Source organism: Tympanuchus pallidicinctus, unplaced genomic scaffold (assembly GCF_026119805.1).
Source record: "Tympanuchus pallidicinctus isolate F22 unplaced genomic scaffold, pur_lepc_1.0 scaffold41, whole genome shotgun sequence".
Classification (NCBI taxonomy): domain Eukaryota; kingdom Metazoa; phylum Chordata; class Aves; order Galliformes; family Phasianidae; genus Tympanuchus; species Tympanuchus pallidicinctus.
In genome coordinates this window covers 509,584-533,534 of record NW_026294760.1, presented here as the reverse complement: position 1 = coordinate 533,534, position 23,951 = coordinate 509,584, and the positions used below count along the sequence as shown (strand labels likewise).

The 23,951-nt window shown below is 41.4% G+C and overlaps 1 protein-coding gene across 4 annotated transcripts in view; it reads right to left on the bottom strand.

Moving 5' to 3' along the window:
- UNC5D (unc-5 netrin receptor D) overlaps positions 1 to 23,951 on the bottom strand; it is a 135,351-nt gene that overhangs the window by 40,167 nt on the left and 71,233 nt on the right. For all 4 annotated transcript variants that reach the window (XM_052701824.1, XM_052701822.1, XM_052701826.1 and 1 more), the window contains exon 2: positions 1,791 to 2,009. In XM_052701824.1, the coding sequence (XP_052557784.1) occupies positions 1,791 to 2,009 (219 nt within the window). The remainder of the gene's footprint in view (positions 1 to 1,790; positions 2,010 to 23,951) is intronic.

Genomic DNA, 23,951 nt, shown 5'->3' with positions numbered 1-23,951 from the left:
TTGTAGCTCAGGAACTAAGGCAGAAGATGAAATAATTGGGTTTGTAACTGAGCAGTGCATCCATCAGTCACGACACGTGCTGCCTTACCTGCCCTGACTTCATGCATCAGCAGCAGCAAAGTCACCACAGCACAAGCTGCAATGCAAACAATCAGCCTCCCAGAACCCTCGATACACCCTCAGGCAGCCAGCTTGTGTCAGCCCAGTGTTTAACTACAAACCACACAGAGCTACAGAATTGATGCCCTTCCTCTCAGGTTCACATACTGGCTCTCGTTATGTGCACTCCTTGCACAGCCTGGCTAAGAACACACAGGCAGGAATTTGCAGAGACGCTACGATGCGCGTCTTGCTCACTTATTTGTTTCTATTCTTCACCACTATTTTACTATTCTCCTCCAAATTTACACCACATACCAAAGAGTGGAAGATGGAACAAGGCAGCCTCATTTTCGTGCAGCATGACTTCCTTTTGGTGAATGCATTGACGCTCATTAACCAGAGGCACCACTTGTGCCATAAATTTGAGTGCAGTTTCTCACAGATGGAGCCCACACAGTGTGCAGAACACGGAGTGTTTGGTAGCAGAAATGTTTATTCTCTGGATTTGGCTCCAGAGATGAGAGGACTGTCAGAGCACTCATTTACTCCCCTCAAAAAACCTCACGTCTGATGCTTCCTCAAGGCTGGGGAAAGGTTCTGAAGTAGTTTGTGGGTATGGATACATCTAGGAGAGAAGAACATCCAGGCCTGTCCTTCACAGCTCACCCAACGTAGCCGTTCCTTGTGCCTTTCTGCATGCTGAGCATCATCACGGCTGCTTTTAGAACACATTAACTATTGGGATCACGCCCATGTGCAGACAGCAAACAATACTTTTACTGCTAGCTCTGCCCTTGGGCTAAATTCAAATCTGCATCATTTATATTCCAGATCCCATTCGCTAAGTCTGTGCCTCCATGTCTCAAAACTCAATGTTACCGTGTGTTATTTAAAAGCAAAACAGAAAACCTACCACCTAATGTTGCTTCATCTTTTTTTTATTCTATTATTAATCCAAGGCTTATAAAACATAATTGCAGTATTCACAAGACAGCTTTTCATTAACCATATGGAAGAAAAACATTTAGGAACGACATTTCTTCTGTATTGATTCAGCAGTGCCTTTAGAAGTAAAGGTTACGCCTATTAAATTCTTTTTGAAAAGGTAACTGTAGAAATTAGAGCTCACTCAGATTAGCATTTACAGAAAGCTGCTAGGATGAAATTTCTTCAGAATGTGTCACTTAAAGTGAATGCCAAACACCACTGTCACTTCAGGAGATGTATCTTCTTCTTTAAATGTGGTTTTTCCCCCCTCTAAAGAGGAATTTCTGGTATTGATGGAGAGGATGTTGTGCCTACGCTGCTATTTCCAACCCATGGAGTTGCCTAGCAATCGTGGAAGTTAAAAAGAGGAGGAAAGCAATAACAAAACCGAATTGTGAAATTACAAGACAGCGCAGCGTTAAATTGGTTTGCAATAGTTATCAAGATGCTTTTAAATGAGAAAAGATAAAGGGTGTGCTGGAAGCATGATAAAATCTGTTGATCGCTTTCAACTTTCTCCCTTCTTATTTCTCTTCCTTTGAGAGAGACTCTTTTACACAATGGATTTCTCCTGCTGAACTTGGTTACTTAGCAAATAACCATTCCTTCAGCTCAGTGCACCCCACAGCTCTTTGCCATTCAACTGTATCACAACCCCAGTGCAGTTTGTGCTTACACTTCCCCAAGGACACTGCCCTTACCTGTGGTCTCATCCATGCTTTCCTCCGACACGTGCTCGTTTTGGTGGACCCATTCACCATTGCACTTGAAGAAAATCTGCATGGCTGGCATGGCTTTGCAGCGTAAGACAATGGGGTTGCTTTTGATAATGTAGGCATCATCTGGTTCCTCCATGAAGTGAGGCAGCGTTCCAGGAGCAGATGGGATGGACTCTGGAAGGGCTTCGCTGTTATCATTTCCTGAAAGGGGCAGAAAGGAAAACACACATTTTTCATGTTGCTTTATTTTTGTATTATTTATCTGGCTGTAAACCAGTTAAACGTCCATATTTTATTAAAAACTAATTTTATTAAAGAAAAACTTGAGGAATGCAATAGTTATCAGGACTGCTTTGGCGCACACCAAGACAAAACAATAATGTAAGAACTTCCAGGGAAATCAGAACGTCAGAAAAAGGCATCATCCGTACTGCCAAGTTTTATAGATGGGTACAGAAAGACTAAATGGGTCATCACAGATCATACAAGATGCCCATGGGAGAAGTCGAAGTAAACCTTATTCTCTTGAACAGCATTCAGAGCTATAACCACCAAAGAACCCCTTTTTTCCAATGCTGACTTTCCTTCAAACAGTTGCTGCACATTGAAAGAGGCTCAGAGTACATGGAGAAATGTACTGATGTGAGCAGCACTACTGCAGCACTTCAACAGTGAAATAAGCAAACTGTGGTTTCCAAACCCATACAGAGGAAATTGTTCAATGTGCTCCTACATTGATCCCCCTTCCTGCAGCCCCTTAAGGTGCTGCAAAAGTTGAAAAAAATTGGAAAAATTGGAAAAAAATTGTTTCTGTAGGGCTACAGCCTGTGGGGGTAAGTCTGCACCGTGGGCAGGAGGATCCAAAGGCACCCAATCAGCACACGTCCTATTTTCTCAATTTCTCTGCTTAGATGTGAACGCAAAAGCACTCAAACAATAATGAGCATATGACATCTATTTTTAATAGAAGTAACCCTGCTTAACACTCTGTATCTGTATTTGAAACTATACACCCTGTACGTGATGGGAAATGATTATATTTCCGAGTGAGACTGAGAGACTTCCATTTTTCACAATGTTTTAAACTACATTTTTAGTGTACTTTATAAAATATTATCATAATTCTTAGCGTTTTACTACAGAACAGTTATGCCAATTTTCATCTTGTCAGTCTTCAGTAATACTGTGTCCCTGCAGGCCTTATTAAATCTATGCTTTATAGAATGACACTTTTTCTATTTCCTGTGAATTCAGAGGCACAGGAATCCCACTCCTCCATCAATTCTTTCAGTGCTCCACGAGGCACCAATGAGTTTGTGTGGGTTAAGGCTGGGTTGGGAAGGGACCTCAAAGCCCACTGCTCCCATCCATCCCCCAGTGGGCTGCAAAGGGCTCCATCTGTGGCCTCAGGCACCTCCAGGGATAGCAGGAATAGTGGAAGACTTTGGGAAGAACAGTGGACAACTTTACAGGGATACTTTTAGTCAGAGGACTTAATATTATTCTGGGAGCCCTTCAATTTGTTGTTCAGTGTGAGTTACAAAGGATGAAACCCAAACAGTGCTGAAATGAAGGGCTGGGACTTAACAGCAACACACAGCCGTGGTGTTACTGGGTTACTGACGAGCACCTGCAAACAACAGACATCACTCTTTTACTACTTGTGCTTTTTAATTTCACACATCTTTCTTTTCTGTTTTCTTTCAATGGTGCCTCACTTGTTTTAACATCCATCTAAAGCCTGCTGGAACTTTATAAGGGTTTTGATTTCAAGTTATTGCAGCTGTCAGCCTTCAAGGTTCAGCCATATGTACTCACAGGAAGGCGGTTGTTCCACCACAACAGTGAATGACAGAGGACAGAACTACCAAATGCAATCCCTGTGTGGCACTCATACTAATTAAGTAGTTCTGTATCATTTACCAGCGGTGCTGAATAAGTAATAATTGGATTCACTTTCAATGTATAGAGTTTCAAGAAAAATTATGCAGTGAGATTCATCAGCATGCATCTTTGATTACTGACCACTCTTCTGTTTCCTGCATCGTCAATCTTTGCTAAATACCACGTCCCTATAGACTTCAGTAAATCCATGTGGCAAAGGAAATAACAAAGGCATTAAAGGATTTCACACAGGCAACAAAATCTCATATTTCTATCAATGTCTGCATGGCTGTCAAAAAAAACAACCCACATTTCTGCATACGTGGCAGGGTCAGATGGTTAAAAGAATGAAGGCAAATCGCATTGAAGTTGCTTTTCCAACTAACAGCCCCAGTTTAGTTACAACTGCTCCCCAGTGAAGGAATGTGTCTCAAGGGGATTGCAGGTGGGAAGTCAGGCATTGCTTGCAAATGTGCCAAGCAGCCACTGTGGGGTTTCCCATATAATTCCCATTGGAAGTCACAAATGCAGGGCATGTCTCAGAGTGCCAACCTCTGGTGGCAGTGTGTGAGACTCAGAGCCTTCCTATGGATATAAAGTATAAACTTCCAGCAGCTGTACCATAATCCTCCCCATCAAATATTTGGGCGACAGGTGGAAAATTGTTCTGCCAGCTGAGGGAAGACAAAAATCCATTCCTCCTGGCAATTTTCTGCAATGAAAACTCAAAAAAAAAAAAAAAAAAAAAAGAATGTGCAATAAGTTGTGGAAATAAATCTAAAATATTATCATGCAAAAGCAGCGTGCTCAAAATTTTCAGCTGCAAACAAACCTCACTTATCTAAATTGTAAAGAATTCTATTTCTTCAGCAGAGGAGTGGATGCTTCCACTTGGAGCTTCATTTTACATCTGTTCCTGTGTTGGTTTTTTTTTTTTTTTTTTCCATTTCACTTTGACAGCACTGTGTGGCTTCTTCAATCACTGCTTTTAAAGCATCATGAAGCCTGACAACATATCTGGGCAGGAGGCATTGGCAGTTTCAGTTTCCCAAAGGGTGAATGGTCAAGTCTGCAGATGGACATTGCGAGCTGGCAATGCAGCCAGCAGCCCAGTGCCACAGACCTCAGTTCCCATTCTATTAAAACCATGCTAAGCTGCATATGATATTTCTTTGTAGTTTAGAAGGCTTTGGGTGACATCTTGAGCAGAAAAGGAGAGCGAAACACTGGAAATCTGTTGTCTTCAACAAGATTAAAAATCAAGGCAAACGTTATTCATCTATTTGCTTTAACAATCCCTTCCTATGTAACCTACTCTACATCTACAAAGGTTCAGTGCTTTTTCCAGCAGTGATACAATGGACATTGAGAGAAAGTCCTGGTGTACACAGAAAGTTATCTGTGGGCTCAGGAGTGATGAGTGGAACTCAGGAGAATGACAGAACAACCTGAAGCACTTGGAAGCGACTGAGGCAACTTTAATAATTCACTGCTTTGTGGTGAAAAAACCCATAAGAACTGCCTGTGTCTGCTGAAGGACGAGCCAACACTTTGATGTGAACCAACCAACAAGAAACACACATGGGAACCCTTCACTGTGAGCTGTACTTTCCTCAGAGAGGAAAGGAGAGAAGCTCCTTTCCTTACACGATCCTATTTCTTGTATTTCTCTGAACAATCCCCTTTTTCCCCCCACTTTTCACCACACAACAGTAACAACACTACAATCCAAGCGCCTTTTCTCACAGAATCCATTTGAAAGAAACTCCACCATGTCAACAGCGTTTTGCTGTAACAATAAAAGCCTCTGAAGTACCGCTCTGTAAGTGAGCACAACCGCTTTCACTGCGAGGAATCTGTGTGCCAATGTGACCCAGGCCATCTCCTCAATCCTCCTTTATTCCGTTCTCTTTCCCTCTAGCAGCCTGTTTCAGTAACACTTCTTTTCCCCATGAATTCAGCTGGCATTGTGCTGTCCCTCCATCCCTGCTGTTGCACAGAACTCATAGCAGTAACTTTCAAGAAACATTTTTAATGGGTTACAGGAGGACACCGTGTTTGTTTCCATCCATAAGGATTAATATGCTCATGAAACAGAAGTCTTTTTATTGCCAGAGATTAATGTTACGCTATCATAATCCTTTATGTATTCTAAACCTATCTGTATCAAAGCTATACATGTTTTTAATAATGATATATTCAATTTATTAAAAATTAAGTGGATTACAAACTTGAGGAATCTTTCATATGTTCATACATTCAACATCCACTTTTTTTTGTCCTTTATGCATTAGCAAGGAATATCAATCTTTAAAGGAAAAAGACTCCCTAGCATTCTAAAGAGACAAATCAGTGACACAAATGCAACGTGTGAATCATAGCAAACCACAAGAAACAGGAAAAAAAACAACTTTAAAAGCAAAATGGGAAAACACATGATAATACCTGATTGTATGCATACAGAGAATCAAATGGATGAGGACAACCACTGTGTATTTAGCTAGCAGTCAGACTGCAAACATCACGGCCTCACCAGCATTCTGAATGAGCAAAACACACCTAAAACCTTCCTAGGTACAACACAGCTGCCATAACATGGTGACCAGACACAGGTCAGCTTCAATGGCAATAGCATCAGTTACATAAACGTTAAGAATTTCCTGCAAACACATCATACTTGTCAGCAGGCTGTAGGAGATGGAGGAGACTTCAGCATCTCACATCTCCAGATGGTGCCACAGGACCACCAGATGTGCAGATTGCACTGAAGGTTCAGGCTCTGCTTTTGCCTGTTTTAAGAACAAGAAATAAATAACAAGGAAAAAAAAAAAACCCTGAAGAAATTAACACACATCATTGGGTTAGATGATGTTACAGGTGCCTCGTATTGCTGCCAAGTGCAATGGTTGCGCATTACAAAGTCAGCGTTTCCTTACAGCTCCTACACTATGGAACAAGTCTTTAAGGCAGCTGGAAAAATTTAGCATAGGTAGAAGTACATGACAAAGCAGGAGAGGGGGAGGCTCTGGAAAGCCTTACTTGGACTCTGATGTGTGCAGATACCTCACATTGCCTTGAAAGCTACACATATTTCTTAGTAGTCTGGTCTTCTGCTCTAGGAACAGACTTCTCCCAAGTACAATTATTGACTTAACACAGCTGCTTATCAAGTCCTGGGTCAAAAAACAGTACCTGCTGATGCAAGCACTTGGAGCTCAGCAGCAGAGCAATAATAAATATAATAAATTCGTACCCAGTTCATAATCACACCTGTGGCACAACAACTCATTCTTAGCTGCACCAGCATTCTATTTACTGAATGAGCCACCAGAGCTCCTTCCACGAATTCAATTCACACATCAATTGTCATTATTAAGGCTCAAGGCTTTGACGTGCCCAGCAGCCAATGCAGCTGCAGGAGGAGATGCTCACTGCAGAGCCATTGGCATTCTGCTTCACGAAGAGTTCTGTTTTGTTTGCAAGCAAGTAATGAGTCTGTCATACATTTGCTGATCATATATTAAGAAGGGGGCAAGGAAAACCCACACGTACAAACTGATTTTCTTTTAAAACCACTGTAACAGCAAAGCTGCTCTACAGATAAATGTCAGTTTAATTTTTTGTAAATGTTGAAGGGGAAAAAAAAATATTCTTCCTCCACCACAGAATAATGCCTGCAACTCCTGACAACGTGTCACCCAGCAAATCTTCTCAATGCTTTTCTTTGGCTGCCTGCACAGAAAAGTAAGCAGTATCTGTTCAATGCTGTGCTTAAGATCTCAACACAAACTCTCCCTGGCTGTTGTCCATCTGACCCTTTTAGGTCCCTCCAATCCAGCAGAAAAGGTGCCAACGACCTGATGCTCTCAAATAGCACATGACTGCACTGAAGATAACGACAAAAAACAACATATACTGCTTTTAAGACAGAAAGTATCAGGGAATCCTTATCTGTCCAAGAGATGGACATCTAAAGTAGAATTTCTGTTCAGCTACAAAAAAAAAACTCAAAGCAGAGAAAAAAAAAAATAATGAACCTGTAGGTTGTAAACATGCAAACATTCACCATCAAGTCAGAATTCTGAAATTCAGGTAAAAATTTGGCTGAATCACTGCATAGACAAAGCCTGGCTTGGCCTTCAAGCCTCACAAGGTCATGGTCTGATCCCAAGCCCCAAGCCTTCCAATGGTTTATATAGGAGCTGTGATAACCAGGGGTGACAAGGATCCTGAGGGGTGTGCAGAGAGCAATGGAAGCATGCTGATTTGTACTTTGGTCAGAAATAGCTCCTATGCTTACAAGCTCTAATCATAGTCTCACCTAAAATATCTTTCCCATTGGAAAAGTTGGCACTTTTCATTTATTTTCTTCTTTTGCCTTATATTGTAACCTTGCTGTGCATCAAACTCAAATATCAGTCACTGTCAGAGGTAAATTACAGTATGGCACATGACATTTAAATCACTCCTATGTGAATAGACATTATCACAATTCCAAATACAAAAAGGAACTTCCCCCTCTCACCTATTCCTTTTTTTGCCAAAGCTCATTACCAAACATGCAAGCAGAACAAAACATGAATCACTGGGCTTCTTTGGGCTTAAAAGTTTCTTTTATAAATGTATAAATTACATTAAAACCAGAACCTGGCCTGAGGTGAAGCACAGATATACATCACTTGGCAAGAAAGTCAACGACAAGAGAAATAAGAGGTCACATTTCTTCCCTTGCCTTTGCAAACAGTGCTGTCGAGCTCCTCCTTAGCAACATGACCTCTTACAGTCTACTTTATCCAAAACTGTACTAATAGTCATAGGCACATGCAGTTATTCTATCTTAATTCCTGCCCCTGTGGTATTCACTAGAAAAATCCAACGTTATCACCAGTAATTCATCCCAAGAAAAACTGAAAGTGCATTTCTGCTCACAAATCATATAAAGCTCCTCAAAACATATAAATAAAATAATCATGGAGTTTTCAGAACATAAACTGTTCACCAGCAAACACTTCCCCCCCTTTTTTTTTTTTTTAAGGTCATGTTCTCACTAAATACCAAATATGCCTCTCATACTCTAAAATACCTCTAGATAAAATGGACCAAGACATGAGAAAGGAGGAGAGCACTCTAAACTGCCTTATTTGCTCCTGAAACGTAGGAGAAGACAGTAATATGGCTATGATGAGACCTGAGTTCAGGTGACCTTAATTGCCAAGACAACACGCAAGTGTTCATTTGCAAAACCCATGAACTAAGAGATGACCACAGCTGTGAGAAAGCAACAGCTTCTTTTCCTCCTGGCAGGGTTTGAGACATTGCTGTCATCCGTATCTTGAGGCACTCAATAGCCAAGAGTAGAGAAAATAGTGTAATTCTCAGCAACTGCCTTCTAAATCCCTAATGATCTAATTTAAAACTGGACTAAAAATTGCTGTAGTTATTTTTGTTGCTTCTTCAGGTATCTCAAACTTAACAACATAAAATACCCAACGTTAGGCATTGATAGACATCATTCTATCTGTAACATAGTGCACACGCTTTAAAGCAATGAGTTCAGATGAGAAGATCACTACATTTCCTAATTCACACAAAATACAGAATTAAAATCACACGTTAATTTTTCTTTGCAAGTGTCTTCATTCTTTTTCACACTTCACACAAATTAAGCAGAGCTCAATAGAGATACATTACATTTAATTCGACTTTAAGGCTCCTGCCTATCCTAAAACTGACTCTATTGTGTATTGGGCATTTCTAATATAACTGAATTTATGAAGTATATACAGTATCCCACAACAGAGGAAAAATCCAATTAGGAGATAGGTTCTGTGTAATTAGAGAGACTCGAGTCCCAGGTGTTTTTAAGTCTTTCTGTAAATACTAATCAAAGCAACGTGACATTTGCATTAACAAATATTTTCATGTGCATATTTGCAGTAACTACGTGTCATACAACAAAGGAAAAAAATAGAAAGCCAGAGTAATAGGCACTGTAGTGATCCTTGTGCTCCTGCAGAAAGGATGTGTGAGTTGGCCATTAACTTTCTATCTATCTGCTTTTTCAAGGTAACCCTCTGCTTCAAATACTTGATGAAATAGACATAAAACCAACTGCAACAGCTAGATGAAATAACCACAGAGGGAAGTAAGACAAGAAGATGGTAAAATAAACATCTTTCACAGCCTCTTGGTGGAACGGCACTGCAGACTGGGCAGTTTATTAACCCACCTGCCACATACTGGTCGTTTCCCATCCACAGCAGCATCATCCCCAATGCTCTGCATGCAACCCTATCCACCCATGGAAGTACTGCAGTGCAAATTCTGAAGCAGCAGTTGAGATGAGAACCCCAAAGGACATCCAGACAAAAATATACTCGTGTATTCCTGTGGGCATCCTACCTATACTGAGAACTTCCTTGAGAGATCCAACCTTAGAAGGTCCTTCAAAGGGAAGAACTGAAATACCACTCACCAACAGCTGCTGTGCAGCACATGCAGAACTGCATCGTCTGTAAAAAGGAACAACCTGAGAGATTCTGAATCACAGCAATTCCAGATAGCTTTGAGAAGATGTCTTCCCTTGGCATGGAATGATTTCTCATGCAGCTGCTTACCAATTTCCTTAATTATTTTTTTTCCTAGCATTTTCCCTTACAGTGAATCAGAATCAGTTCTCCAACACTTTTGCTACCTGGCAGCTGCTGTCCTATTGATCACCTGCCTGTTTGTGCAGCTGCTGCTGGGGGAGAAATAACTCCAAAACAAAGCAAAAGAGGAAAAAAAGCACAAAAAGATCAATTTGGAAATACTGTCTCTCAAGAACCTCCTACACCAAACGCCCCTTCAGCTGACAATTTTGTGCAGCACAAAGATTTAATAATTTTCAAAACCTGACATTTTTCCATCTGAATCACACGCTACCTCATGCAAAATCTTTTCTATACTCTGCTGCGTTTCAAGGAGAAGGGCATTTTAAGCTTTTGTCATATTAAAGACCTGGAAAGACATACAGCTGTTAGCTCTGCAGCAGTTGCTCGTGAGAGAAATGCACACGTTGGGTGAGAATGGCAAGCTATTCAAATACTGTGAGATTATCTTGTTATGTGCATCAGCTAAACTCTCTTGTCCTGAAATCTCTCTACAAGCACGGATACACCTTGAAGTAATAAAGCTCATCCACCCTTCTTTCTCCTCTTCCACCCTTCAGATCAGTTTGGGTATTCATCAGTGTTAGGGTTTACCCTTGCGTGAATTCCATTGATTTTAACGTTGTCTGCCTGTGGGGTTTCAAGCAATTTTACTAAATACTGCGTTATCTGATTCTCCATTATACAGAATAATTTCCAAAGGACCCTCAAGCAGACTCCTTTTGAACGCAGGCTCTGGAACACAGACTGTTTCCTGATGTTAAACATCCCTGCATTTTGGTGAGGAAGCATAAACCCTGTGTGCTCCAGTATTCCTGAGAGCATCCCTCATTTATCCTCTACACAGCAGTGGAACCAAGGTTCAGAATGGGGCTTTTCATTGATTTTTTTTTTTTTAGAGGGATTTCTGTGCTTTTTATTTTTCAGATTCCATGAAATCAGAATGTTATATGCTATTATTAACCAACAAACAATATTTCTTTTCTGTATTGGTAGAATAACCTTGATTTCCAAGAGCCCAGGTAGAATCAGTGACTCACAAGGATGCGAGTTTCTATAGTGGCATCATCTCATACCACACATCCCATCTCCAAGGAGGGAGGACAGTCAGACCAAGAGTCCACTCACGTCAGTACAAAAGCTCACAGCATCAAATACCAAAATAAGGGCCCTCCAATCTAATAGGAGGGTTCATATTTGTAACAGAATATTCCCACCCTGAGATAAAGCATTAAGAATGCCTGGCACAATAAATTAAGAAACACCTTCTGTAATCTGATGAGTAATAACACAAAGATGATTGACTGCGAGAGGTTTAAGTTGGGATTGGTTTCCAGTACAGACACACTTCACATCACTTTCACAACTTCCTTCAATACATTCTTTGACCTTCAGATTTTGTGATTTCAAGATCTGGCCCCAAACACCAGGTGCCCCCCCACACACAAAGGCCAATCAATCTGACAGCAGCAGAGCCAGACCTGCTGCACACATCTCAGCACAAGTTCAGCAAGCAGGCTGTATTTCAATAGCATTAATTTCAATAACAGTAGGGCTACTTTAAAAAGCAGAAATACGTTCCTACGTTTCAAACTGCAGCCACATCCCCGAAGGGAAGAAAACTAAAGAGCTCGGAAACAACTCTTCATAGATCTTCTCTGTGGTTTTTGGCTTCAAGTTATTCACAGATTACAGAAACCACCATATTTTTCCCCTCCTGAGGTTACTGTATATATACCACCAGATAAATGCCAGAAAACTTCATTAAACACCCAGACATATGCAGTTTTCAGTTACAGGCAAAGAACTTGCTTTGCTGCTTTACTGAAAAGTGAATGTCATCTCTTCAGAGATGCTTGACAAGCCAACGATGCCTCGAGCTGCAACCACTGATCCATTCCTGACCTGATCGCTACTTCTTGTCCAACAATACGTTGCACTCTTTATCTCAGTTTACCCTCAAGTGGCTGCTAGATGTTAGGTTGAACAAGCCAAGTCACTCAGTAAAGCTTTGTGGGTTTTTTTTATGCCAATGTGAGTTGGACCATTTCAGTTCTGCAATGGCAGCTGCTTGGTGGTGTGAGAAGCACTGCTGTTGTGTGTCATACAGTCTGCAAGCAGAAGCACTGGACTAAATCAAGAAGTCTGCAATACAGATTTGTACTGAATGCAGTCTATTTTCATAACAGGTACATGTAATCCATAGAAAGAAACTTTACTTGACAGCAAACTGCAAAGAATTTCCTACCTGGTGAGGGGAAGAGGGGTAAATGACCATGTTCACACAACTCAGCAGCTGCTCTTAGAGCAAAAAGCTGCAAAAACATCCCAGCATGCTCCCATTTTCTCCAGCACGTCAAAAGCTACTGAGTATGACATTAAAATCCATCTCCTTTCAACTCCACAAACATGATACGTTAGCTGGATTTCTCTCTGTGAGTAGATGTGGTGCTTTAGCAGCTGTGATAAATGCCCACGTTTGGTTAGTGCTGTGATGGATAAGATGCAGCTGACAGCTGTTCCCACTGAAGCCCCGTGCAGCTGTGGCTGCCATATCTCACCTGCTGAGCCCTCCATGGGCAGGTAAAGCAACATCCTGGGGGTGACATAACACAAAGCATAAAGCTGATCCAACAATATGCCCCTGATACATTCCTTCACCATTTAAAGCCGTAACAGATCATTTATTCCTTACAAACACGACGTCTGTGCTCCTATTCAATTCCTATCTACCTAGAATCTTTCTAGAACCTTCTTTTCCTGATCCTGTGTAAACAGCTAATAATAAATTTGAACTGTTGACAGTGAAGTTGCATTTCCAGTTCTGCACTCATTTTGCTTTTAAAAAGCTGATCAGATACAAACATGTGTTAGCCTTACAACTTATGCTTAACTCATTGCCTTAGCATGGACAGTACGGACAACTGCACTGATGATACAGACTCCCTGCAACCTGTCCATGCTGTGACACCTCTTACAGCTGCCCAGCTTGATCCCATTGATCTATGGGAGAGGAAACAACGTGAAGCAACAAGGTTTGCATGTCAGAACAGTTTCACCATTCTCTAACACACCCAATAGTCACTCGCCAGCAAGTTCTTGCCTTGCTTTTAGGAACCAAGAGCATTGGAGGCTTGAACAGATTCCTTGGTTCAAAAGTCAGATCATCCACAGACATTGTACAAAGAACAGAAAGCAGTGCTATGAGAATCAAGCTGGGATACATGCACAGATCCAAGCTCACAACCACATGTTACACAATATATTCAAACAGACAAACGTGTATTACTAAAGCATGACAAATTTGTTCTGATGCTTAAGAACCTCTGCAAGTTTGTCACAAACACAGAAGCAGCAGTTCTACAAAACCAACATGTACTCACACGGGGAGCTGGGAAAAGAAAGAATTACACTGATCTCAATCTTTTTATTAATAATGTACAAAGCCTTTGCTTAAATCTAGATTGCTTGTCAAGACAAAAGCATCCTCAGCTTTCCTATTTTCCTAAACCAGAACAAAGCATAAAGGTTTTTCCTCTTCCTTCCAAATGCCAGCTGATCCCCAGAAGTCTCACATTCACTGCTATTGCCATAACGAGTAAAGGCTGTTGTAATACAGCACAGGTACACGACTCACTGAGCTAAGTCCAAAGGGATGACAACAACTGACCTCCAACATTTATCTGTCCCCTGATTCTTCCCCCCATCCCATCAGGGCTCAGCAGTAGCAATGAGCTCCCAGGCAGGAGCTGCGTTGTGGTTCATTCTGCACAACATGGGCACTGTGAGTAGAAGGGGAACTGAAGAGAAGGGAGTTTCGCACAAGCCTGACTGCAGCACTGCAGCCTGTTGGAGAAGTCATGAAAGCAAGGGTTTTATAGTAGGAAAAATAAAACCATTTTTGCACGTTTGACCAACTAGATAAAAATGTGTAGCACCCTGAACTGAGCTATTGCTTGCAGTCAAATTCAACATCAGGAGGAAAGAAATAGCATCTCCTGGAAGCTAGTAGCCTGTAATTATCTTCATGTAGTTAAGTATGTACATCTGCACACTGAACCTGGCATCTTGTGTTTAGGAGATGCTCACAAAGCAGCTTGGGGCTGCCCAGAGCCTTGTCAGCTACATTCAACACATCTTCCTCTGTTTTTTATGAAAAGCAATGAGAAAGAAAAGGAAATTATTCAAGAACTGTGTTCAAATGTCTATGAACAATATCCTTTTCATATCTGCAAGATGATAAAAACCACTTGTTACTTCACTGCTGTTTGAATCATCTTCTCCCCAAGAAAAGCAGCATTATTAATCTAGTATGTTTATCACAGCTCTATGATTGAAAGGCTTTTTGTTCCAGGACTTGGAAGATGTATTTGTTAAGTCTGACAGTTCTGATGCAGCCTTGCAGCGAACATCAGTGTCTGAGAAGGAATTTATGAAACCCTGAGCCCTAACAAGCAGCTAGAATCTTGGTGAGGTCTGATACTTGAACCAAGCAGGAAACAATCCAGTATCCGGATGGAAACCCATATTTCCATGTAAGAAAAAGACTCACTAGAAAGATAAAGTCCTGTGAAACAGTGAAATGCTAAATCTCACGTGTTTAACATAGGCTTTATGTATTTCATGCAGATACATCTAAAAATCTATCTAGATAACTTTCATTTTAGAGCTTGAAAACTTAACGAGCAGATGTGTAGTGCAGATGAGCCATAATCTTCACTCTTGCAGCGCAATAGACTCAGCGGTGCTCCCTAAGGCTGAACTTAAACACATGAGTTCAGATAAACAAGCTCTCTATATGACAAACCACAGCACTCGGCCACAGTGCTACGCGATGCTATGGTTTAAGGATTTTCTTCATTAAGAACAACTGTAATACACACACAAAAAAACAAAATGTAACCAATGGGCCACTCCATGCCCACGCTCAACTAAATCAGCATCTGAGCAAAAGCAAACACAAAAGCAAATACAACCACTGAAGAACAATAAAATGACTGTAGATCCACAACACACAAAATTCAGTGCATGCATCCAAAGGAACGTTACACACTGGGTACTTTTAACAAATCAGATTTGGGTGATGTCTGCTCTTGGTGTCCATAAATGTTGCATCACATGCACAGAAATGATGCATCGGATCTGCCTTTGGCATAAAGCTGCACTGCTTCATTTCAGTGAAGAATTGAACACCTGAATCTTCTCATAGTCCACAAACACACTTGGAGACTTATGTATACACAATTGGCTTTGACACCAGATTTGACATTAAACATAAAGCTGACAGAACCTCCATTATGTGACTTCCACAAAGGTGAGAGCATTTGAGAGCATAGCAGCAGCAATAGGAGCTACCTGCATTGTGCATCCAGCCAGACTTGGACAACCTCCAATTACACCACAGCTGTTTTGTCAATGTAAGAGGAATAAATCAGAGAAGCCTTATTTCTTTTGGAAAGCTGAGCAATCAGCTTCATCCATCATCTTCCATCAGCAAGAACTTTTCTAAATAGGAGCAGAATAGGAGTCAATAAAATATGCTTAAATACCACCCAGGCCTTTCCTTGCTGTGCTTTTAATTTGGTAAATAGATGCCTTCCGTTGGGCAGCACCCTGGAGCCTTTGCTGTGACGTAGATTAAGTGCTCTGTGAGCACTGTGTTGCTGAATTGATCTCAGAGGTATAGCTAACCGTAATGGCCTTGAAACACTGCCTTAAATCTCCCTGCTGCTTAATTCCAAACATTAAGGGGGGCACGTGAGGGTAAGGAAACTCTGGAGTGAAAATATAACTCTTTTTATGGCTTTATTTAAACTATACAAACAAGGGATGCGTGTCTTAGAGGCAAGAAGCAAAAATGTAATAATTTTTTTAAAAAAAATCTGATAGAATATATTGTTAATTAAATTAAGTTCAGCCCCAAAAGACATGTTCTGTCTCTTTGATGAGGCTTAATTAAGAATAATATAACAAACACCACCTTGAAATCACCATGTATGAATTAAGCAGCGCAGGGAGGAAAAGAGGCTCTGTTAAAGGAGTTCTTATATTGCTGTGAGGATGTGCCATTCTGGTCACCTTTTGTTGCTTTTTTAAGTAACAAATTCTATGTGGCAAATACTTTGGCTTTTGTTATGTTGAAATGTTTGCCCACAAAACAAAAGAAAGCAGCACAAGGGATTCAACATAGACCCCATGTCCAGGAGCTCTCAAGTGTTGCTTTCGGTGTAGAAGAGCTCAGCATCACCTTCAAACCCACCAACCCTTAAAACAATGAAACGCCATTGGGTCATGTCAAGTATAAGCAATGCTTGGAGCAAATCAGCCATGAGTCTGGCCACAACCAACCTAAATTCGAGATATTCAACCTAGCAAGTCTTGAGATTGCTGTGATGATAAAAGCTGTGAAGATTTTGGTCCACTGAACTGCAGAACTGTTTGTGTGCTTTGTCAGATTGGGCAGAAGTTGCTGGGAGCAGTGATTTGAGCAGCACTGCGCTCCTGCAGCTCCCAGGGCAGCAAACAGCTCTGAGCTCACTGAGATCACAATGGGAAACATCAGAGCTGAGCAGGACAACACAGAGAGGCCCAGAAATTAACATGCAAAGCGATATAGACAAAAATTCACTTTAACCACCGTCAGCCAAAACATGACAGCATCCAGAGCCTCTCAAATAAAATGATTCCTTTGAATAAAGAAATGATGGGGGAGACAGAATGGTAAAAAAAAAAATAAGAAGAAGAATGAATGCATTTCTCTTCCAACATGAATTCAGCAAGCAGGAATAAAGGGAAGATGCTGACAGCTGAGAGCTTATCTTCCAATAGATGCATGTGATTGTTTCAAATGTAATTTTGCACTTCAGGAGAAACAGAGGACATCATGCAAAGAAGTCAGCAATGGTGAATGCACATAATGAGTCAGTCGGGGATTTTTGCATAGAATTCAGAGATTTAGACAGATGTCCTGTCAATTTTTAGCAACAACTCATTCAGAGGCCGGCATGGCAAAGCTGCCAGCCATGCACTATGTTTGGTATCTTCTTTCCTGCCATTTAAATGACCTTTACCATTTTTTATAATTCTTGCCTGCAAGCCACGTCTGGTTTAATACTGAATAATTAATCACAGCACGTGGATTCTTCACAAAAGCTCTTTGGGTCCTCAGTGCATCTCAGGAGGGAGGATAAGACAAGTGCAGGTTTCCCTGAAGACCAGAAGGGCTCATCCTAATGCAAGGGAACAACTTATACAGAGGAGGACAGAGTGCAGAGATGTGATGAAAGCCCATTATCTCTGCCACTTATTAAACAATGATCATTGCACAAGCAAGAAGCAAGGTTTGGATTTGGTTGCAAAGCCTGGGTGTGAAAGCAGACAGAGCTGCTACTCTCTCCTGATATCAACAGCGTAGCTATAATCTATTCCTAGGGTAGATATGGTTTCTTTGCAAAATTATAGCCTCATTGTCACAGGAGGGGATAATTCATTATGGTGTTTGCTATCAGCCAACAGGACAACACCCCCCAGCAGAGCTCAGACACTCCTATATGAGAGCAAAGGGCACCAGACAGAATGCCAGAGAGACCACATGGGGGAACAGCAGCACTATCAACACAGAGATTTATCTGAGCCATTTCTACAGCTGAGTAGCATAACCCACCACAGAGTAAGCATTCTTACTATCACGCTGCAGCTGCTTATGGCCCTGTCAAGCAATGAGATAAGGATATCTTTCTAGAATTGCAGAACCAAAATGCAGAAGCGTCTTTGAAAAACACACAACTGCTTCTTTGTGTTGCTGGCAGATTCCATACATAAATTAACTGATGTTGTGGATGCTTCAAGAAAAACTTTTTTATTCCCCACGTGCTTTGCTATTATGCTTAGTAATGCATTACACAAAGCATATGCATTGTCAAGCACCATGGGGAAAAGTAATAAAAGTATCAGTAGGGAAGCAGCAAAATGAGGGGGAAAAAAAAAATTGTTCAGCAGTCTTTAATGAGGTCCTTCTGGTCTCCAGCCAAACCTCTAAGAGTAAGGCAGCAAGATTCCAATTAATCATAAATGAATAAATAAATCCACAAATACAAAGCTTGATCAAAACTCAGTTTTTTCAAGGCAACAACACACTGTTCCTAATATAAAAGTGGAACCTTATTAACAAATCCTGTCCTCATTTTTATTACTTTTCAATTTGAACTCCAGATTTTTAATCAATCTGAAGCACCTTGTTTGGAACAGAGGCAGTTACTCTCACCTTCATCCTTAACACCTGGCTCAATGAGTGTTGAACATTCCTCCTCACATCTCTGCTCCAAGGACAGCATTTACACCTGAGCACAACTTCCTTCCATCCAGCAACAGCATCTTCTATGGAGTGAGAGGAAGTGCATTTTGAAGACATGAGGAACAAAAAAGGAATAACCCCATCTCCTGGCCGAGTGAGCGGCTGTGGCTTTATAACCTCACCCACAGAACTACTGAGCAGGCACTGACTGCTTTATAAAAGTCTTCAATATTGAAGTCAGGAGAACATCTGAGGCTATAAAAACTGTTCCAAAAGATCAGGTCTAAAAAAATAATAATAAATGTAAGATGCACCTCTGCCCCTTCAGACACTGAGCTCAGTGACTGTGAAATACACATGTGCTTGTGGGAGAATTTCTTTTGAAAACACTGATTTGTTGAGGCTGCAATTGCTGGGTCAGGAATGGGCTTTGTTTTCCTCTCCTCTATTAGACTATTCCAGTTGAACCCATTTTGTGTTACACAACCATACAACCAGTGAAATAGGAATTGAACAAGAGAAGAAAAAAGAATTATTCCAGGCAAGGAGAAGGGAAAATAAATTTGACTTCTATACACTTGAAGTCAATGTCCCAAGGCCTGAGCTCACCTTGCAGTGACAGCACAGGGCTCATTTTGCCATCATCTCAGACTGAACACTGCAGACCCTGTCGCTCCATCAATGCTGGGCAGCCCAGGCTGAGCACCAGGGGTCAGATACAGCCAGCAGGTAGTTCTTGTGCTTAACACAGGATTCACTGCTCTGTAGACAACACAAACAGTCCTAGGAAAATGCATAGCCTTCATTGGCAATTCAGGCTCAGCATCCACACGTGCAGTGGGACGACAGATTTCCTCCCCACATGCACTCAAAGTTCTTTCCCTCCCGCAACACCTCCTCTCCTGCTGCTCCACACAGCCTTCCTCTGCCTTCTGTTTGTCCTTCCACTCCATAAAACTGTGTTATTCCCCCTCCTTGCTGTCCCCTGGAAAGCAATCACAGTACTTTTATCTCTTTTAAAAAGCAATATATATATATATATATTTATTATTATCTCTTCCTCCGTAGTGATTTAAGGAAGAAAAGCTAACTGTATTTGTTTTTAAGAGAAGTTGGAAGGCCTGGCCTGATTTGTTTTCTGATAGTCATATTTTATGGCAACCGTATTATCACTGTGAAACATCACCTCCTGCTGAGGACACACAGGTCATAAAGCCCTCACAGTGCCAGGATAAGAGCTGAGAGCCATTGAGTGGGGATGAGAGAAAGGATGAGAGCATGAGAGTGAAAAGCATGTAAGAATTACTGCCTCTGATATTCATTAGTCCAAAATTGAGAATAGGAAAAGCATTTTTCAAACCTTCAGAAATACTTCCATCACCCTCTGATCATCAGTAATGAAATAATCCACTCACTTGTGACAATGCAGCCTGAGGCAGGTACAGGCTGTGATAGCAACTGTTCTCCTTAGGACAGTGCAGTCAGGGAGCAAACTGCACATATTGAGGAGTGCTGTACCCAAATCCTACAGCTGCCTTTGAGTGCACTGACAGAGGCCCTGAAAAGCAACGTGATAAATGGGAGAGCTGACAGCAGGACGGTTTGCTGGAGTCTCTTCCTCACATGCTCCTTTTTGGGGATACCTATCAGTATCCTCCCACAACCACAGCCTACAGAGACCTTCTGTAGCAGAATGGTGCAACCTGATGATTGCAGCCCTCCCACCCCATTAAGCACTGAGATGTGCTGCAGCCACCTGACTGCTAGCTCCCAACCCAAGACCTCCATCAGCTTCTGAACAGGGCAAGGATTGTCAGGTACCCTTTTGCACTAAAGAAAATAACTGTATTTTGGGAAAGCCAAACGCTTCCCAAAGCTGTTCCGACTAATGGCCCTGTAATTCACAAAAACCTCCAAGTTTATCATTTCGTTCTGTTTGCATGTTTCCAAACGACACGAGAACTGTGTTGTTTGCACTTTTAATCTCGTAACAACTCTCTGGCAGCCGTATGTATGCCATGGGGGAGGCTTCCTAATTTATGTAAAGTATTACAGAAAAATGATCTATATGACAGTTAGGAATAAAAATACTAAATGCAAGTCATTACTCACTGAAGATGATTTGAGAGCATTTTGTCAGGGGACACATTAGATTACAGAGGATAAAGAGTAGGAATAGGTATTCACATATTTATTCATATTTGCATAATCAACTGAAGGAGATAGCGGATGTTCTCTTGGGCCCAACTAGCACACAATGAATTGAACAACAGTTTGCAAACTTTCTATTATTTTTCATACTATCACCACAGTATTTTTTTTCCCCCTGCAGGTTTTGCAAAGAGATGCAGCTCTTAGCCCAGAATTAAGTATGGCCCCTTGATTCAGGTTCTGCTTCCAACTAATAAATGATATGGTGTAAGCTGGCTTACATAAGAAAGAGAAAGTGCTACTTTGAACATCATCAGTGTTCCTAGGTGAGCATTCCTGCCACATCTGAGAGCATCAGATGCAGCTTCAGCAGGTCTGACACTTTGCTTTATCCAGAATAGCCACTGTCCACCTCCCAGAAGGAGCACAGACAGCCCCAGCAGGAATGACATCCCCAGAGCTAATGATAAGTCCAGCCAACAGATGGGAGATTAAACAATTGTTCAAATCCAGCTTTGAGCTGGCTTTTGTGCATCACTTAAGATTTTAAGTGATAATTTTATTGCGATGAACCTGCACATCAATTAGTTCAAGAGGAAGCAATAGCTGCATTATTTCAGGCACGAAAAGTCCAGGCAGATCTGGACTAAATTCCCCAGAATGGGCATTAGGAGAACGTTGTTGTGGAGTTGGATTACACAGCCACAACCCACGGCCAAACATCAGGGATGCACAAAGCCACAAGCTGGGGAGCACCAACCACTGTCCCAAACACAGCTGGGTTACAAAGGCATTAGAATTGTAGGTAAAGTTTTGTTTCCTCGTAGGAAACAGTTGTGTTTGAGTTCTTAAATTCCTTAAAACTAAACTGAAAATTAAAAGGAGAAAATGTTTGCAAGACAGTTTCCTGATAAGGAAAATTTTCAAACTCTAATGAACTTCATTTGAAACTGGTTCTCTACAGCAGATGTTTCCAAGAACCTTCTTGCATTTTCTAGACTGGCAGAACCATGATTTGTGGAACACTGGATGGAATGACAAATGTAATTCAGAGCAAAGAAGCAGAAATATCTCAGAAGCTGCTTCTTGTGCTGTCATTTGAGTTCAGAGGTTTGGGGTTGTTTTCATAACAGAGATTATGTTAACAACATAACATGCTTTATTATTTTTTTCCCCTTAAATGCAACATCCTGAACAGCAAGAAACAAGCATCAAGATGTCAGTGAAATTACTTTGCTTCATACTCTAGCAACTGTTTAATTTTAAGCACACAGCATCCACATGAAATTTCCCAAACAATTGCATCAAGAAGGTTTCATATATTTTAAAAGACGACAGTAGCGTTGGTTAAATGTTGTATGAAAGATTCATTGCAAATTAAGAATTAAGAAGCACTCAACAGATCCAAGAAGTGTTCAAAACCATCTGTTACCATAAATTACCTTTTTTTTTTTCTTTCCTTTATCTTAACATTGCCATATGCCACGTGATAGGAACCCCTCAAAGCTATGGTTAGGATTGGACACCCAGTGCTGGTACTGAGCTGTCAGTGCAGCACAACACACAACTTGGCTTTGTAAAGAGGCCCAGTCCAGACTCACGGGTTCTAACATGATTTTGCAGAACGCACCACATCCATTCCACCACCACATGGCTACTGTGCTTACTGCTGTTCCAAAACACTGAGCAAAGAAAGAACTGTCTCCCTTTAAAACACTCTGTTTTATCACTGTATAAGACCATCACTGCAGTACAGAGCTGACAATCTGAACTTGCATTACTTTCCTCCAGCTCTCCTCCTTGGAACGTGATGAAATACGCATGACTGCTAATGTGCTCTGTTATGACATGAGCTGAGAAAATAATTTCCATTAATCTGAAGTGATTAAAGTTCATTTGCTCCTGTCTGCAACGCACCAGAGAAGAATGTATAATGCAGCCAAAGTTGCTGTAACATCCTTTAACACACTTGTGCTCAGTTTGCTTTCTTTTAATGGTACTATCAAGTTCATCTACACCCACGTGCTGATTTCCAACGCAACTGAAATGTAAATGGTGATGGTTCTGCTCTCTGGAGGAGCACAGACCAGCACCTATGATACATGGGCTGCCAGAAGCTCCCAGCTGGGGTAGCACTACACAGTGCCAGGATAGGAGCAGGCACAGCACTGCACGGGATTCCCTGGGAATGCAGGCAGCATTCCATAAGGATGGGACACATCCAGCCAGGCAGAAATCCAACCAACACAGCACAACCCAGGAAGCTCAGAAAACCCCTCAGAAAACTTCTTCCTTTACATTCACCTTGCTGAGACCCAGGAAACCCTGTAAAGCCCAAAGCACCAGATGCCTGGTAAGACTGGGTGCCCTGGGGTTCACTTACAGGTATGAATGGAAACCAATGCCAGGTCTGCACAGAGATCTCCATCAGTTGCATGGAAACCTGTCTTCATGGAAGTCATCCTTTGGCAGCTGCCTGAACCTCTTCAGGGAACAGGAGTGGTTGGAGGATTAAATTTACACATTCACATCATACCGAGGACGCTACTAAACACACAGGTTTCAGTTAGGTGATGTTTATGCTCATCACAAGACCTCACAAGCACTAAATACAGAATTTAAGAAAAAGCAAAACAGATCCAGTGAGGGCAAAGAGGAGTTAGAGACCTAAGTCTGCACTTCTAGACATTTATACAACATCCGTATTGGACATCTATACCCATTTGTCTGGTCAATGTGATGGATGATTTGATTGACTGGTCAATGTGATGCATGTTTTATATTCCCCGTTCTGTTTCTACTCAGGAGAACACTGAAATAGGCCCCCATAGAGCCCCAACAGAACAAACACCAAACTGCTCTGCTAGATGTCTGACTGCAATGGAATAGACATGGAATAGAATGGGCTCACTGCACTGCACGACAGGCAGCTGCAGGCATGAGCAAATAACATCATTTCTTTGCAACGGAAAGAAGCCAGTTTTCCTAAAAACTACAGTTGAATAGGAGGAAAAACTCTCTTGACATGGAGATCAATGAGACTTTGGAGGGGGCTTTCTTGGGAGAAATGGTGCAAACATCACCTGAGACTTCTATAAGTAGTCACAGTTCAATCCTGGAAATTGTTCTGTAGGGAACAGCTCTGCATTGACAGACAGAGGGGAT